Consider the following 18,306-nt stretch of genomic DNA (forward strand, 5'->3'; position numbering starts at 1 on the left):
GCGGAGCGGCTGGGCCCGTGAGCCATGGCCGCTGAGCCTGCGCGTCCGGAGCCTGTGCTCCGCAACGGGAGAGGCCCGCGTACCGCAAAAAAAAACCCCAAAAAAACAAAAAAAACAAACAAAAAAACCATGCATAAAACAAGTTTACGTATTGATGGGTTGACAAAAATGTGGTCAGAGGCTGACAGACACCTAATCCTGTGTTTCCCCTCAGAGCAATGATTCCCTGTTGTTAATTCAGTGTTTGCAGAGACTTCATGGAACATAACAAGAATGGACTGTATGGATCTCTCTGTTACCTTGCTTTCCTTAATTAGTTAATTCATTAAATACTCAGGCATTTAAGAATGCTTTACTTACCAAAAGGCATACTTTTTTTTTTTTTTTTTTGCGGTACGTGGGCCTCTCACTGTTGTGGCCTCTCCCGTTGCGGAGCACAGGCTCCGGACGCGCAGGCTCAGCGGCCATGGCTCACGGGCCCAGCCGCTCCGCGGCATGTGGGATCTTCCCGGACCGGGGCACGAACCCCTGTCCCCTGCATCGGCAGGGGGACTCTCAACCACTGCGCCACCAGGGAAGCCCAAGGTATACAGTCTTAATGGAGGTGATATCACTCTCAAGGGGACAAAAGTTGGTTCTTGAGGTGGAGGGAAGTGAAAATCTTACTCTTTTTATTTAAAAAGCAGATATATATATATATATATATATATATATATACACACAGTACATAACAAATCTGCAGTACATCTGTGGTATTACAATTTCAGTTGGAGGGTGATAAGGAAAAATGTCTAAAAAGTTTCCTTGGAGGGCGGGCAGTCATGAAACAAAGGTCGAGGCACACAGTTGTAGGGCACAGTGAATAATACGATGAAGCATCTTAAGTATTTACTAGACTATGCAGCACAGCGTATGCACTCAGTGTTAGCTATTTATTAGAAAAAGCATTAATAATTGTATTTGTTTCCCCAATCTTCTTCCCTTTCTTCATAGACCAGCATTTCCTATACTGCAGATTGTGGTCTTCTGAGGGATCTGCACACACATTTTCAGATCTGTCTGAAAATTTCTCCTGAAATTTGTTGTTTTCTTTTGTGCTTTCATTTTTATGATGATCTTAAAGACGATGCTTGCATACCGGTCCTCTTTGTAGCAGAGTCCTCCCACAAGGTTTCATTGCCCAAGTTTGCACCTGGCTTTTAAGGAGCAAGCCCTCCTTCAGTGGCTATAGGCCAATAAGGAATAAAAGAAGAGCAGACTGAAAGCACGTGAATGATATAGTCAGAGCAAGTGAGGGCCAACTGACGTGCACCCTGTTGTAGCAGGAAGGACTCCCCAAGTTCAAGTGGATGGAAGTGGCGGGCGGGGCAAGTCCCCACAGGGCCGGGGTAGTGTGGACATGCCCAAACCAAGAGCCCATTGGCTTCAGGAGCCAGTGCTGCATTTACTTTTTGAAAGGCGATGTAATCTCAGCAAAATAACATCATCTGCGAGGTTAAATTAACGCTGTTCATTTGAATTTTATGGGTTTTATTGTTTTCGTGTCCAATTCGTTAGTTTGTTTTGGTCTTATTGTTGAATCAGATCTAAGGCAGATGGAGGTCATTTCTAGTTTTCCATTTGTGCATCACAAGTAACAATATAATAAAAATAATTTCTATAAGTTAGTGGTGCACAATAATTTTTTTTTTTTGCTATATTACCGTAGTATTTGCATGACTCAGGTTTGAGGAACGACCATGGACTCATAGAATCATAGGCTGTTTGAGCTGCTGGGAATCACTTAGTCCAACCATCTCCCCTATCAGATGTCGACACTGTCCAAGGTCAGAGAACAAGGGAGCAGCAGACTGAGGTCAGAGACCAGGTTGACATACTTCTAACTAGGTACCAGGTCCAACATGTCAACCCCCACCAAGGGTGAACCATGGCAGATAAATGGTGCTGCCTGACTCATACACATGCTGCCGCAGAGGCCTGACACATAACTGCTGGAGAGTTTCTGCACTGTCTGCTAACTCTGAGAGAGGAGGATGTGAAATGGGCAGAAATTATGGGAATAACAGAATTGTTTCAGAGCCATACGTTATACTGAGCAGTGGTGAGAAGAAGCAACAGCCATTGAACTTCACTGCTCCGGTGATATCGCCCATGAACTTGGATTGTTCCATTACTCTGAACATTAGCAAACAAAATCCTGAAGCTCTTTCAATTGAAGCCCATTTGTGCTTTTCTGCTTTGTTCTTTTTATAGACTATAAACTCACTCTACCTAACTGGGGTGTGTACACTGTGCAGGGAAGACGACTGGAAAACAGTGTTTCTCAGCTTAATGTAAGAGTTTAGGTCATAACTTGTGGTGTGAAAAGAGTTCCTCTGGGGTGTAACTGGTTGGTGACTGTTTCAGTTTTCTATTTGCTGCATAACAAATTACCATGAATTTAGCAGCTTACCACAGGATATCTATTATTTCACTGTTTCCTTGGGTCACAATTCTGGGCTTGGATCAGCTGGGTCTTTTGTTCAGGATCTTGCAAAGCTGCAGTCAAGGTGTTGACCAGAGCTGCTTTCTCATGTGAGGTTGGGGTCTTCTTCCATGCTCATGTGGGATTGGTAGAATTCGTTTCCTTGCAGCTGTGGAACTCATGGTGGTTTGCTTCTTCAAGACCAGTAGGAAGGATCTCTCTCCTGTAGGCTCTTTAAAAGGGTTTACTTATATATATTTAGGTCAGGCTCACCCAGGATAATCACCCTTTTGATTAAAGTTAATGCTATAGGAAATTTAATTACATTGGCAAAATCCTCTCACCATTGCCACGTCCTTTTGCTTAGTGGCAAATTGCAAGTTCTAGCCATACTCAAGGGGAGCAGGTTACTAAGGGCATGGACACTGGCTTAGCCTGTCCAGGTTGCTACAACAAAATACCATAGACTAGGTGGCTTATAACAACAGATATTTCATTCTCACAGTTTTGGAGGCTGCAAAGTTTGCGATCAAGGTGTCTGGTGAGGACCTGCTTCCTGGTTCGTAGACGGCCATCTTCTCCCTGTGTCCTCATGGTGGAAGGGGCAAGGGAGCCCTCTGGGGTCTCTTCAATAAGGGCACTAATCCCATTCATGAGGGCTCCACCCTTATGACCTAATCACCTCCAAAGGCTAATCACCTCTTAATACCATGGCATTGGGGATTAGGTTTTAAGATATGAGTTTTAGGGAACATAAACATTCAGCCTGTAGCAGGTACCATGAGGATCATCTTAGAATGCTGTCCACCATGGTCATTGGCACTTCCCTCCCGAGGCAGTGAGTGTGGTTCATATTTGTAGACTTTCATGTGCATTTGGAGAATGTCTGCAATATTAATGTATATGTTCAAATTAAAATTTAGAAGAGTAGAAACTCAGTTGTGAGCTGAGGGGAGGTTATTTAGACCAGGGTTTCTCAACTTCAGCAAATTGATGTTCTGGGCTGCATAATTCTTTCTTACGAGGTGCCGTTGTATACGTTGTAGGATGTTGAGCAGTATCCCTGGCCTCTACCCACTAGAATCCAGTAGCACACCTTCCCCAGTTGTGACAATTAAAGATACCACCAGTCATTATCAGATGTCCACTTGAGGGAGAGGCACCCCCATTTGAGAAGTCCTGCATTAGAAAAACAAGGTGGGGTTTTTTTTTTTTAACATCTTTATTGGAGTATAACTGTTTTACAATGGTGTGTTAGTTTCTCCTTTACAACAAAGTGAATCAGTTATACATATACATATGTTCCCATATCTCTTCCCTCTTGCGTCACCCTCCCCATCCCACCCCTCCAGACGGTCACAAAGCACAGAGGTGATCTCCCTGTGCTATGCGGCAGCTTCCCACTAGCTATCTAATTTTTTGTTTGTTCTAATGAAGAACCCATTAAAGCAGGGAATTTGTTTTTTAAGGTGATGCAGCTGTTCGGAGCCAGCAGGCTCTTTCTCCTTGGATAATGCCTCATTCTTAGATTTGTCTTTATCCTTTATTAGGAAACGTATAGTTTATAGTTGCAAAGAAAAACTTAATATTGTAGATGTGTTTCCCACATGGACTCTCTTATCCACATGTATGCCAAAACAAGATTACGTTATTATATTTGACTATGTTTTATAATCTTGTCTGAGTTTATAGTCGAGCCATATTATAATAGGGCTTTAGTTCTACTATGACATGGGTCAGATATTTCCCAAAAGATATTTAATGACTAAGGCAAGGAACCTAATGAACTCCTTTCTTGGTATTATGGCTTCTTTCTTGAAAACAAGTGATACGGCTTGGTAAGGGATGGGATGGAAGGCGGCACGGTCCAGTTGTGAAATGACAAAACTCAAAAGCTGCTCGTTCCTGTTTTCTCTAGGCAAAGGCAGCTCAAGCATCTCATCCGACGTGAGTTCAAGTACAGATCACACGCCGACCCAAGCCCAGAAGAATGTGGCTACCAGTGAAGGTAGGCATCTGCTCTTCATTATCTCTCGCCCTCTGGCCACAGTGCTGGCTGTGTTTGGAAGACATGTAAAAGGTGTGAGTTTCAGTTCTGTTCTACTGAGTGGAAGCATATGAGATTCTTAAATATGAGAAGGCCAAGGTTTTCCCAGGTTTCTTTTTTGTTGCATTGCTGTCACCGTCTACTAAAGTTGTTTTGATGTGGTTTACGGTAAATGCTGTTATTTTGTGAAAATGCAACAGGCTGACTTTTGGGAAGTGTTTATGAATGACATATCTTGTTTTTCAGTGTGAAAAACATTATGATTGTAAAATCTTTATGCTGCAGTTGAAAGTTCCTGCAAGAACTTTCAAAATAGGCACACCTAGAATTCAGGATTTTGATAATGGGAAGGTCATAGTTGTGTGATTTGTAGAACTTGAATTATTCCCAATACCTGGGGAGTAGGAAAAGAGGTTTGTTTGATTCTTTAAAGAATAAGTGAAAAGTCCTGCTTGTCAGAACAAAGATTGGTTGCACTGATATTCTTGATAAAGAATTTGACTATATGTAGCAGCACATGTTGGAATTTAATTGCTTGCCAATAGTTGAGAAGCTTTTCAGTTATTACTTACTCGTTTGAGTGGGGAAATCATTGTTTCTATTGTAGTTATTTAGTGGAAAGTTGACCCAATTATGGAATTGGCTCCTTTTATTTTAATGTGAAACACATTTAAATGACTTCTTTTCTGAAGAAGAGTTCTTTCTAAACGAATTGTTGAATGAAGGTCCATGGAAGACACGAATGCCGTTTATAATGAAAGACTTGTTGAGGTGTCAGCTGATTTTCTCACGACACTGTATAGAGCCTCCTTTCCCGGTGTGCAGGGTGTTGGGGAAACAACATTTCCAGTCCTTGTTTCAGAGGCTTAATTTCTGCTGCTTGTACTATCCAGAAACGCACTCAGAGCCTGGTGTTGGTCATCTCAGTTGTTTGACTGCTTTGATCTGCATTACAGGATATGCATTAATGATGATGCTTTACTTCTGTTGTGTGTATCTTCTCTTTGGGTATTCTTTGACTTGGTGTGTTTCAAATAAGAATTATCTTCCCTGGGTTAATTATCCCCAGACTGATGGATAAATAGCTTTTACAACTGGATTGTATTCCCTTGTGTTTAGTGCCTTCGCGTTGTTTTTACCAGCATTCTGTGGCAAACAGATTGGAGTGTTCTCCTTAATGTAGTGATGAATCAGGTAGCAATCCAGCTTTAATTTTGTGCCTGTTTGTTCAAATACGGGGATTAGATCATTCTTGAAATTCAGTTAAGGTAATGTGCAAATCGGGTAAACGGATTTTAGACCTTTGCTTTGATTCTTAAAAGCCAGAGTGGAAATCACTTCAATTTAATTGATTTATGATCTGCTGTAATCAGAAATCTATGTTTTGTAAGAGTATCACTTCTTGCCACCATTATTTTACAGTCACGCTTGTCACAGTAATTTGTCTAATTTGAGTGGCTGTGAAAATAGAAAGAAGTATGTGAAATAATTCTTACGGGTTTCCCTATCCGGATTTAAGTTCTCTTAACGTTTTTTCTCCTTTTCAAAAATAGAAAATACAAAAATATATGAGCTCTGTTGCAAAGGTTGGGGGAAGGGGCCATGGGATTTCATGCATTTAAAAAATGTCTGCTTTTATGCTTCAAAAAAAAACTATATAACTATGAAAAAAATTTTCATTTTTGTTTTGCCATTTTCTTAGGAAGATCCTTTTGGTGTAGGCCCAGTCAATGTTTCATACATTTTGGTCACAGTGCGTTTTCAGGAGAGGAAAATGGGAAAATGTGTGATGTTCATATGAAACAGAATTTTTAGCAACTGGGCTAAATTGATACGGGTTTTTTTCCGAACTCGTAAGTGGGAGAACCTCGTCGTTATGAAAGATGCTGTCCATTTTTTGCTTATCTAAAAAATTTTTCAAAGAATGTGTTGTTTTGCTGTTTATTTGCATGAATCCATTTTGCCACTGTTTTTCAATCAGTGAAAATTTTAAAATATTAAAAAATGAATTTGATGTGGGTATTAGTTACATTAAAATGTGTCTCAGGGTTCTTTGCCACAGAGAGGTCTCATATTCTGGGTCTAGTTTTTCCAGATAGAAGCATAATAGCCAGTGCTCATTTTCTCAGTGCAGATGACAGAGCCCAGGTCCACCTCTCAGGACGAGCAGTCAGGGCATCACATTTTCTGACCTCCACAAGGTGGATTTACCTGATGGCATTAACGGTTCCTCCTACCGGAAAACACCTAGGTAACCACTGTATGCAACACACTGACAAAAGAAAAGAAAACAGAAGGTGGACACCAGTTTCTTAACACACGCTAAACAAGAGCACATTTAAAAATGCTTCTTTGATTCTCTTTCCACTGTTTTCTAGGACTATATTTAACCTTTGATGTTAAAAAGCATATTGGGTAAGTGGTGTGCCTTTCTGGAAGCTGTATGATTATGGTTATTTTCTTCAGTTCTTTGATCTTCTTATGATTTTTCACCTCTGAATTCATGGGTATTGTCTTCAAGGAGCATAGGGAGGATCCTTAGTTTAAAGGTCTGAGTGATGCTGAGTTCTAAACATGATATCTTTTGTGGAGGATAAGAGTCAGTTTTCCTGCAGCTTTTGAAAACCGTGACCATACCTGTAACAGCTGGATTGGAAGCATTTGGAGCAGTGTTGGACTTCTCCCTGATGGGCAGGATGCAGAGGTGTTATATCAGCTCCCTGGGTGGTGTGTGTGTGTGTCTGTGTGTGTGCACATGTGTGCATTTGTGTCCAACCTCCACAGGGTAGCTGATGGCCCAGGCACCGTCTCTTACTGGGAAACATGTGGGTAACCACCCTATGCAACGTATGCTGGGAAATAAACTGAGGACCTGGGAGTGAAAGGAAGGGAAGGACACACAACATGCACTAACCTGGGGCTGGCAGCAGGAACGGTGATTACCTGTCTTATTGGGGAGATGACAATGTTCTAAAATTGGATTGTGGTGATAGGTACACAGCTCAGTAAATTTACTAAAACTCATTGAATTTTACACATGAAAAAGCGTTTTGGGGAGCCACTTCCTGACCTTCAGACTTACATCTAAACCATCACAAACCATTCTTTTAATATGCTGCCTCCCAACTCTGAGAGGTGAGAGGCTGAGTCTTGGCCAGTACAAAGTGCAGGGCTGGAGGCTGGAAGCTTCTCCTGAGATGCTCTGGCCTTGGGGCCAGAACTGGCCAGAAAGCCATCATAACAAATCCCTGGACCAGGAGGGTTCATAGCCTAGCGTGTGGTGCCCTGTCAGAGTTGACCTATTATGGTACGTGCATATTCTCCCATGAAGCTCTGGAAGACGGGAGAGATTATAGACCCACAGATTTCCCAACCTTTTAATTAATTAATTATTTTTTTAGCTTTTCTTGGGTAGTTGCTAACCTCAGCTCAGGTTTTAAACATGTTAGCATCCAACCCTAGTGGTTGAGGCATCACATTTATTCACTCCAAGTCGGATTCTTTGCCAAGGGCTTATGTCTTTGCTGTCTATCTCAAGTTGCAGCGTATGATCCACTTTGGGTCGTAAGGCTATTCCCCTAGGATGGTGGGCCCAGATGATGATACAATTTGATTTTAATCCAAAAGAGAATGGCATTTTTTACCTGATGGTAGTGTTCCGTTCCAAAATCTCATGCTAAACCTTCATGAGTCTTAATTTGTGACTCTAAAGCCATACCCCTTTCAAGGAATTGGCAGCCTGCAGTGCTTTCTCTCTGATAAGGTATAGGCTTTCTTTAAGACCCATTATATTTCTTGTGACAGTTTAAGTTCCTGGTTTCCTGATACTGTAGGGGGTTTGGGTTCAAGTGTAGAAAGCTGGAGAACTTTCCATTTTTCCCCAACCAAATCTGCATTCCAACATCATAAACCATAGCTTAATTCTTTCCAGTTGTGTTACTATTCTTTCTCTTCCATTTTTTTCTGTCTTTCTCACCCACAGGGTGTTTTCTCTTGTACTGGAAAGAATGGCCTTTGACTTTCAGCTCTTTGAAAGTCATGTCCAGCTGTGAGCAGAGTCTGTTGGATTAGGTTAGATCATGAAGAAGCTTCCTAGAAATAGGAAGCTGAGCTTGGGCTTACTTTCGTGGAATGGGCGGGGGCGTGAGGGTGTGGCTTTAAGGGTGGCATCTCAACAACTCAGCCTTCTCTTGAGCTGGGGGAAAATGAAGTGGTTGGTTCAAAGGCCAAATGCTGTTGGCTGATGAAGAGTCGGCTTCACTCAGCTGCTCTTTAATCACGTTCAAGTTTAGATACTGAACTCATGGACAACACAATTTATAGGTGTGATGGCTGTTTATACATTTTGGTTATCAAGCCGGACAACCGTGGAATCCGAGAATTTTTAGAGCTACAAAAATTCTTGGCAATTTTCTGATCTGCAGTCATTCTACAAAGAAATTCCTGTGGCACAGAGAACTGAAGAGATTTGCTCAAGATTACACACCTAGTACATTGTCAAGCAGGAGTCCGACGACGCAGTAATGTTTTGGTGAAAGATGGTCCAATTAGAAAAAAGCATAACCTTTTAAAAAAGCTTTTGCCTTTGGAGCATGAAGCTATTTAACTCTCATTTGTGCACCTGATCTCTCGCTGCCTATTTTGAGCTGGTTGCAAAGCTGAAGCGGGCTGTTTGGAAGAGTTTGAGAACGTTTGTTGAGCCCTAATAGGTCAGTCCTTCCAGTGGGAGGAGGGGAGCTGCTTCAAATGGCAAAAGGATCTCAACCTACTTGAGTAGGTTCGCTTCCAGAGATGGAGACACTACCGTTGTCAGCTCATGATTATAAAATAGCCTTTTAGTAGATTCGCAGAACATTACTTTGTGAAATTGCCCATTTAATTAACCAATTCCAAATAGAGTTATTTTGAAAATGTCCAGGCATTTGGCTTTGCTTTAATTCTCTTTGTCTTCTTTATATTATCTTTTTACTTCTTGAATGTACTCCTCAGAGTATAAAATTCACATGAATCACTCAGGAAGAGAAAGATGATGCTTTTAACTCAAGGTAGATTCTGTTTCCCAAAAAGCCTTTTTGACTATCCAACAAATTCAACAGACATTTCTCGGACACTTATTTCAGGCTCTTACTAGTACTTTCATGAGCATTATTGCATTCATCTTTGTTTCATCGTCATACTTCTCTTGTGACGTAGGCATAAATGTTTCCATTTGGCAGATGAAAACAGGGAGATGGGAAGAATCAGGGTGGCCCAAAGTCATGTAAAACTGGTGAGTAGCAAAGATAGGCTTTGAGTGCTGAGTGCTAAGATTTATTCTTAATGCTTGTTTTGTAATTGTCATGCAAAAAGTAATGAGAATTTCACACTAGTCATTGTTATACGTTTGTATCAAAGTATATTTTGAAAGTACTTATGAGAAGTACCTTTTCAAAAGCCAACTCATAATCATGTCTAGATTGCTGACATTCTGCATGGAAACACTTTTGTGTCCATGTATAGCCTAGAAAATGACTTCAAATCCTCAGTTATAGAAAGCAAAAGTCAACATTCCAAGTTGCTTTTATACGGCACTGTTGAAAGCTTAGTTTTCCGGTTACCATAACTGTGCCCTTAACAGACTGCACTAGACAGAGTTAGGGTTTGAAGTTGTTATGTAAGTTAATCATGATATGGGGTCTATAGTGTATGTAATATAAAAGTACTGAATAGTTGTATTGCTTGTTTTCCCTTTAAAACCGAGCCATGGAATTATTCTTAAATTGGAAATGCACACAAGTGGTAGATACCAATCTCAGACCATGTGCCTTGGAAGACTGGAAATGTACCTTGAAGCAGTCTATTACAGTTGAATGAAATTCTATCTATGACACAAGAGCAAATAGATAACATAGGAAGAGGAATATAAAGAACTGGAGAAAGAAAATGACGCTGAAGAAATCTCTTTTAGTTATAAAGGGACGACTTCCCTGGCGGTCCAATGGTTGACTCCGCGCTTTCACTGCAGGGGGCGCGGGTTCACCCCTTGGTCGTGGAACTAAGATCCACATGCTGTGCGGCACAGATAGATAGATAAATAAATAAATAAATAAAATAGTTATAAAATGACATTTATCCAAATTGGAAGGAAGGTAAGGTGAAGGACCTTATGGGGAGGAAGAGATTCCAAAATCAAAAACTGGTGTTTAGGAACTTTTATTCAGTATATGAGGAAGGTGATGACCGATTATTATAGAGCTTTGTTTTGCCTTTAAAAATTAAATTTTAAGCTTAACTATCTCTAAAATTTCAGGATCATTTAGGAATGCTTTGCAAGGCTTTAGCTTTGAAGCTTAATGTGTTTTGGTAATTAAATTAGCACCTTACTGCTTCCTGATCAAATTTCCTTTATGGTTGAAGTGACTGCTTAATTGTAAGTTAGGTGACTTTTGAAAAACTGCACCAATTACATCTGGCAATCTGAACATTTTATAGATTCAATGTGCCCAATTTAATAAGGAAGTCACATTTGCATCTGAGGGTTAGTTTAAGCAGAGGAAAGCTCATCAACTCAATATCCAGAAAATGGTTATGTAAGCCTAGGAATGTGCATTGAAATTATAAATACCATCTCAGACTCAAGAAATAAATTTAATTTCTTGAGGGAATTATCTTCCCAAATGAATTAGCCAGAATGGCAAAAATGTCATTTAATAGTCTCAGAAGGATATTACGTTTCTCTGTGAGTGTGTGTGTTGTGTGTGTGTGTGTGTGTGTGTGTGTGTTTAAGGACATTTTAAAGTAATACTTGAGACAGCCAGAGTTTCTCAGATCTTCAGTATTCTAATCTCATGTGCAAAATTCTATGTTTATTTCCTTCACCTACATCTGTAACTTGTAAAAAAGCACTCAAATAATCAATATTTTTCAAATATAGACATTCTGATTCATCCAAGTACAACTAAGTGTGTTTGTAATAAAAGCTTGGATCATTCTTAAGATATCAGTAATTTCACTAGATGGAAATTTATAAAAGGATGTAATCTAGGTTCAAATACATTTGTTTAGGCACTGATTGGGGGCTACAAAATGTATGTTAGTCACAAACTGGTAGCACAGAGAATGACCCCTACCCTTCTTCTACCTGAAGAATTTTCAAAACTAACTTTGGGTTTAACGGATTTAAGTGGAGCATCCAACCTGCAGCTCTTGAGTCTCCATCATTCTCTAATGCCATAAACAATCATCCTTCACAATATTGCTGTTAGCTATTTTGGTTCCCTGAGGAATTCGATTTTATGACAAGATCCACTGCTTCCAGAACTTTCACAATTACTGGGGGAAATAAACACTTATGAAACAGTTAAATAGTAGTTTGGGGTAGTATGGGATTGTGTCCCAACAAGTGATCTGAAGAAGTGCTATCTCTGGAGGAGTTGGGAAAGGCATCCTGGGAGCCCGGGACTTGGCTTTTGCTGTGTGGGTAGAAGGTGGAGGATGGAGAGGGTGATACAGCATGGCATGTTAGATTGTGAAGAAAAATCCATTTGGGCTTACGTGGGGGCAAGGGAGGCTTCTAAACAGACCTTTCTCTGGCAACGTTGAATAGGGTCAAAAAGTGCGTTGAACACACACTTTCACTAAAACGGTTAGTTATGGAGTGGCTGCACACTCTTTGTATTAGGTTTTCCGTGGATCCCATATAATTGGGGTTGTCGGTGACAAATAGGCTATCATTCTGTGACACTGTGCACCCACCATCTTTGTTTGGGTTATTTGGAAGGTTTTACACTCAGTAACCAACTTCTGAGCTCATCTCAGGCAAAGAAAGAATATGGAGGAAGTTGGGAACCAACGTTTTAGGACAAATATCCTGATGTTGGAAATCTTTGCCCTTTACAGTCATGGACAGAATCTGACCTTAAAACTTGGGTTAACATGTCTGTTTACTTCCTCTTTGACCAGGAAATAACTTCCTGAGGATAAACTAACTTACTCAGGAAGTCCCTGACTTCCCAAGGCTGTTAGGCTGATTAATAAATGAGAGAAAAGCACTTGAGTTGTAAAGGACATTCCTTTACATTCTATGTATTCCTAAAAAATATAGAAAACCCACATTATAGAGGGAATAATATACAATTTAGAAATTCTTTGTGATCATTAAGAGGCGATTGAAGAATTGTTATAAGGAGGCAGTCTGCGGGAAGCAGATAGCAATACAGTCAATAATTATAAATATAACTGGGGAGTTTTCAGCTGTTTATAACCGCTACTGCCTTCCAGGGTGGGGTGAGGACATTTGTTCTTCCAAATAACTGCATGTGTTTGAGTGAGTTTCCCGATGTGGGCTTTAGAAAGCTAGACTCCTCTGCACAGTAGAGATTCTGAGCTTTGGAGGAAGGAGACACGGGGAATCCAGGGGAGGGAAGAGGGTGGTCATTGGAAGAAGGAGGAACAGTGGAGCTGGGGAGGTGCTCCAACAACTTGTGGGGTAGTGGTGCCCAAAGGGACGCTGTCCTGTGTCCCTGAAAATCGCTAGTCAGTCTTTACCAAACTCACAAAATTCTTGGAGGGAGGGAATTTCCTATAGAAATCAGTGATGGACTCACTTTTGAGACTGTTCGCTTGCCTTCTTTGTAGTCACTCGACTTACACAGATACAACTAAAGCCAACTTCTAAAGAATCCATCAACGAACACTCCCTTACCATTAACATTAGCCCAAATTTAAGTACTCTATTATGTTTATCTTCTGTTGTATATAACAGTATTTTATATAACATATAGTGACTTATGCAACTTATATTATCTTTTCTCTTTTGACTCTAATTACAAACTCACTTTGTTCTGATTATTAATAATTATTATTCTCTTTTTGATCTTTGGCTTTTCACAACTGTGAAAAACCTTTAAGCATCTCCTTTGCCCTTCCAGCCCTGTCCTTCAGGCTATAAAACCATCCTTGCTTTCTGGCCACAAAAGAATGTCCATCCTATTTTCTTTTCTTCTGCCCAAGACACAGAATAAGTCACGCCCCAAAGAGTCTGGGGCCTTTTAGTGGAGAAATATATTCAAGACATAAATCTTGGAATCAAGCAAAGGGTTCCTGCTGCTGTGGGCTCACTTTGAGTAAAGTTAGAGCAGGGGTAAAAGTATGTCTTAAAGTAACAGTACACACTGATTTTACCAATTTATAGTATTGTATATTATAAATCATTGCTCTATACATATGTTCTTATAGTATGAAATTTCATTTGCTACTAAGATTTTTCTACTACTCAGCAACCAAACCTATCACCTCTGTTGGGCCTGCCCCATCAGATCTCCAAATATGCTCAGATATGCATGCTCTGTAGCAGTGACAAGTAATAAGCTACAGCTCAATCGAGATGTCAGCTGCATAAGAATTTTGTATATGCTTCAGTTCATACCTCCACGGTGTTCTTCCTGCACTAGCTTGAACATCTTTGAGGAAAGAACTGTGTTTTATCCAGCTTTGTATACCCTGTGGCTACCACAGTATTTGACATGTAATAAACATTTAATACATGTTTATTGAATGAATGACTGGGTTGTTAGTCAGGATTTTCCGGAGGAGTAGACCCCTTGATTAACTTTCCAACTATAGTCATAAAGACCGTACCGACAAAAGCTGTGCAAAACCAAAGTAATATGTGAGAAGCATAGTTACTTTTTAGAAAAAAGAGTAAGGCTATTGCTTAGGGAAACTTGAGGCACATCATGGGAATATTTGCTGTCAGTGTGTTTTCAGTTGCCTTTTGTGTTAAAGCGATAAACAACTTTTTAGAGCAGAATAGGCATGTTGAAAGGAAGATAGAACAGAAAATATGTCTAGTTTCTATGTTTTCATATTTTAAACCAAAAGGTTTAGTTGTCTGAATACTAGCTCTATAAGCAACCAGTTTCTCACAGAAAATTTTTTAACATTTTAGATCAGCAAATGAAATAAACTTAGAAATCTAAGAATTCTAGGGCTATTCAGCACCCCTCCCTGTAACCTCAATTTTAAGGGATGGGGAAAATATGTTCTTTCCCCTCACCAATTTAATTTTATTAAATCCCTTTTTAATCTCTTTTAACCTCAGTACATTGAATTGTTTCAATTCTTCATTTACTGACATCTCAAAGTACCAAATTAGAGCCTGTGGTTCTTTAACTGATGAAATTGGAGAAGTAAGTTTCATTTTATTGGCACAAAATATGGCTGAATTGGCCAGTTAACAAACGTGCTCATATTTTTTGGGTTCACTGACTTGTTATGAAGAAAATGTTAGAAAAACCATTCCCAAAAAAGAAAATAATATTGTTCTTTACTTTTTTTAAAAGAATTATCCTAGAACCAACCTTGACCTCAGATTATCTTTCACCAGCTATAGTCTATTTCCTAGAAACTAGGAAACTATAAAGTTCAGATGTTTTGTCTCGCTGGATTGGAACTGGTCAGGATGGAGATTGGGAAGTGAATTCATCCAATCGCAGAGATTTACAGAGCTAAATTCTGGTTAATGGATGTATTTGTAAAATGAAGTTGGAGATTGAACTCTTCATTTAATCTGAATGAGAGGGGAAAAAAACCTGTACAACAAAAATTTTGTGATTTTGTAACTCCCCATATATATGTGACCCAAGTTACGTAGCTTTAATTTTCTTCTCTGTGAACCAGGAATAATAATATTATCTACTTCATGTGTTGGTCATGCGGATTGAATTTAAAAATTATATTCAGTGTGAGTCCCTCTGCATATTAGCTGGTTTAGTTTCATCAGCTTAATCACAGTCACTTTACGTAAGTGCCATATCCAACCTTGTTCTGGGACAGGAGGACTTTGTATGGAAAAGTCTCCCCTAAATGAATTCAGCATAATTATTACGAAAATCCCAATACGATTTTTAAAAATATATATTTATTTTTTGGCTGCATCAGGTCTTAGTTGTGGCGCGCGGGCTCTTTCGTTGCAGTGAGCGGGCTCTTTGCTGCGGTGCGCGGGCTTCTCTCCAGTTGTGACACGCAAGCTCATTAGTTGTGGCACGTGGGCTTCGTTGCCTCGCGGCATGTGGGATCCTAGTTGCCACACCGGGGATTGAACCGACGTCCTCTGCGTTTGGAACCACGGGACCACCAAGGAAGTCCCCCAATATGATTTTAATTTTGAAACTTGACCAAATTCTACTTTCTTAACCTAGAAGAATAAATCCAACATCTATACGTACCTACCGTATGTGCATGATGAATTCAGTTCAGTTACATATGTGTCACACTATGCACGTTGAATTACTTATATGTTGAACTCATTTGTTGAATTAATACATGTGCATGTGAGAATATCCAAGAAGAATTTTGGAAACGAGTAATGAAAGTACCATTTCTTTAGTGTCACGAAAATATATTCTGCATTTACAAATATTTAAGAAGTGTGGTATGGTGGAGCTTGGTGTAATGGAACAGAGAGCTCAAGGTAGATTGAGTTATCTATGGCCATTTAGGATACGATAAAGATGGCATTATAATTGGATAAGGGAGATAAGCCTTGTCAGTATTCCTAACAGGAAAATCAGCTTCTCATTTAAAAAAAAGGAACATGGAAAACCTAAGGTGTTCCTGATGCCAAAATAAATTCTTGATGGATGAAAGATTTAAATGTTCAAATTATATATAGATGACTTGTTTTATGATCTTGGGGTAGAAGAACCTTTCAGAGCATAAAAACAGAAGTTGTCATAAAGCTAAAGGAGACCACCAGCACATTCATGGGGTAGTTCATGCCGTATGGGGTAGAAAATATCTTGATATTGTTCAAAATATTTATCTTTCTATTAAGCTAAGTTCATCGCAGGTTTCTTTTTGTTTGTTTGTTTGTTTTTGTGGTATGCGGGCCTCCCTCTGTGGCGGCCTCTCCCGTTGCGGAGCACAGGCTCCGGACGCGCAGGCCCAGCGGCCATGGCTCACGGGCCCAGCCGCTCCGCGGCATGTGGGATCCTCCCAGACCGGGGCGCGAACCCGGTTCCCCTGCATCGGCAGGCGGACACGCAACCACTGCGCCACCAGGGAAGCCCGCAGGTTTCTTTTTTATTGCTGGACTTCTCAGAGCTTTTGATGTGTTAGTCAATGTTGTTAATCTTCAAGTAGCATATTTTATTTCTCAGACTTCTTTTATTATACCTCACAATCAGAAAACACGGATACATGTGAATCAAAAGCCTTAAAAAATGTATACGTACTTTGATCTAGGAATTTCGCACTAGGAAATTACATTACAAGTCTGAATTTTATTTGTAGTTATAGTTTCTTAACTTTTATAATATAAACATCTTGGTAAAATAGTTTATTGAGACATTGGTGTGTAAAAGTCCTGTTAAGCTATTAAAAAAATGTTAGCAAACAATGTTTAATGATGTAAGAAAACATTATGAAGCATCATTTCTTATGTGACCCCAATTGTCCTTAGGATTATATTCTTAAAGGAAGACGAGTGAGGGGACATATTTCAAGATATCATCAAGGGTTATCACTGAGAATCACAGATTACATACTATATACCATTTTATGTAAGGGACTTGAGCATCCATAAATTTTGGTATATGTGGGGACTCCTGGAACCAATCTCCTGCAGATACTGAGGGACAACTGTAGATTTCTTTTTTGTGTTTTCCAGTATTGTCCAACTTTCCATGTTAAAGAGGCAATTTATAGAAAATTAAATTTGATTCTTTTTCTGTAAGGGTGTGAGTGTCTCTTTGGTCAGTTTTTTCTTGTTTTGGAATTTTGCTGAATGTGATATGATCAAAAATTCAATTCTTTGATTTTTTTTCACTGTTGGTTAATATTTTTGGGTAAAGGTCAACCTTGCTATTTTTTTCCTCCCTGATGCTCAAATATGCATTCAGCCCCCATCTAGGCAGCCATCACTTGCTTTCATGGACTTTCTATAATAAGTTTTAAAAGAATTTTCTATTCTTTTTTTTTTTTTTTGAATTTTCTATTCTTTAAACTTCTTTCCATTAGTTGAACACACTTCTGTTTGTCTTCTTTATTTACATTTACAAACTAAGGCTCCAATACATTATTTTTTTTTGATTATGTGTTAATGTAGGGTTTGTTTTGAATTTTACTTTTTATACAGCAGGTTCTTATTAGTTATCTATTTTAAACATATTCGTGTATATATGTCAATCCCAATCTCCCAATTCATCACATCACCACCACCCCCCAACCCCCGCTTTTCCTCGTTGGTGTCCATACGTTTGTTCTCTACATCTGTGTCTCTATTTCTGCCCTGCAAACCGGTTCTTCTGTACCATTTCTCTGGATTCCACATATATGCATTAATACACGATATTTGTTTTTCTCATTCTGATCTACTTCACTCTGTATGACAGCCTCTAGGTCCATCCACGTCTCTACAAATGACCCAGTTTCGTTCCTTTTTATGGCTGAGTAATATTCCATTGTGTATATGTACCACATCTTCTTTATCCATTTGTCTGTCGATGGGCATTTAGGTTGCTTCCATGACCTGGCTATTGTAAATAGTGTTGCAAGAACATTGGGGTGCATGTGTCTTTTTGAATTATGGTTTTCTCTGGGTATATGCCCGGTAGTGGGATTGCTGGGTCATATGTTAATTCTATTTTTAGTTCTTTAAGGGACGTCCATACTGTTTTCCATAGTGGCTGTATCAATTTACATTCCCACCAACAGTGCAAGAGGGTTCCCTTTTCTCCACACCCTCTCCAGCATTTGTTGTTTGTAGATTTTCTGATGATGCCCATTCTAACTGGTGTGAGGTGATACCTCATTG

The 18,306-nt window shown here is 39.6% G+C and overlaps 1 protein-coding gene across 1 annotated transcript in view; it reads left to right on the forward strand.

Annotated features, from left to right (window-relative positions):
• Positions 1-18,306, forward strand: part of FBXL7 (F-box and leucine rich repeat protein 7) — a 457,095-nt gene that overhangs the window by 117,052 nt on the left and 321,737 nt on the right. Inside the window, exon 2 of the mRNA XM_024118365.3 lies at positions 4,383-4,472. Within this exon, the coding sequence (XP_023974133.1) occupies positions 4,383-4,472 (90 nt within the window). The remainder of the gene's footprint in view (positions 1-4,382; positions 4,473-18,306) is intronic.

The sequence above is a fragment of the Physeter macrocephalus genome, chromosome 8, assembly GCF_002837175.3.
Source record: "Physeter macrocephalus isolate SW-GA chromosome 8, ASM283717v5, whole genome shotgun sequence".
Taxonomy (NCBI): Eukaryota; Metazoa; Chordata; class Mammalia; order Artiodactyla; family Physeteridae; genus Physeter; species Physeter macrocephalus.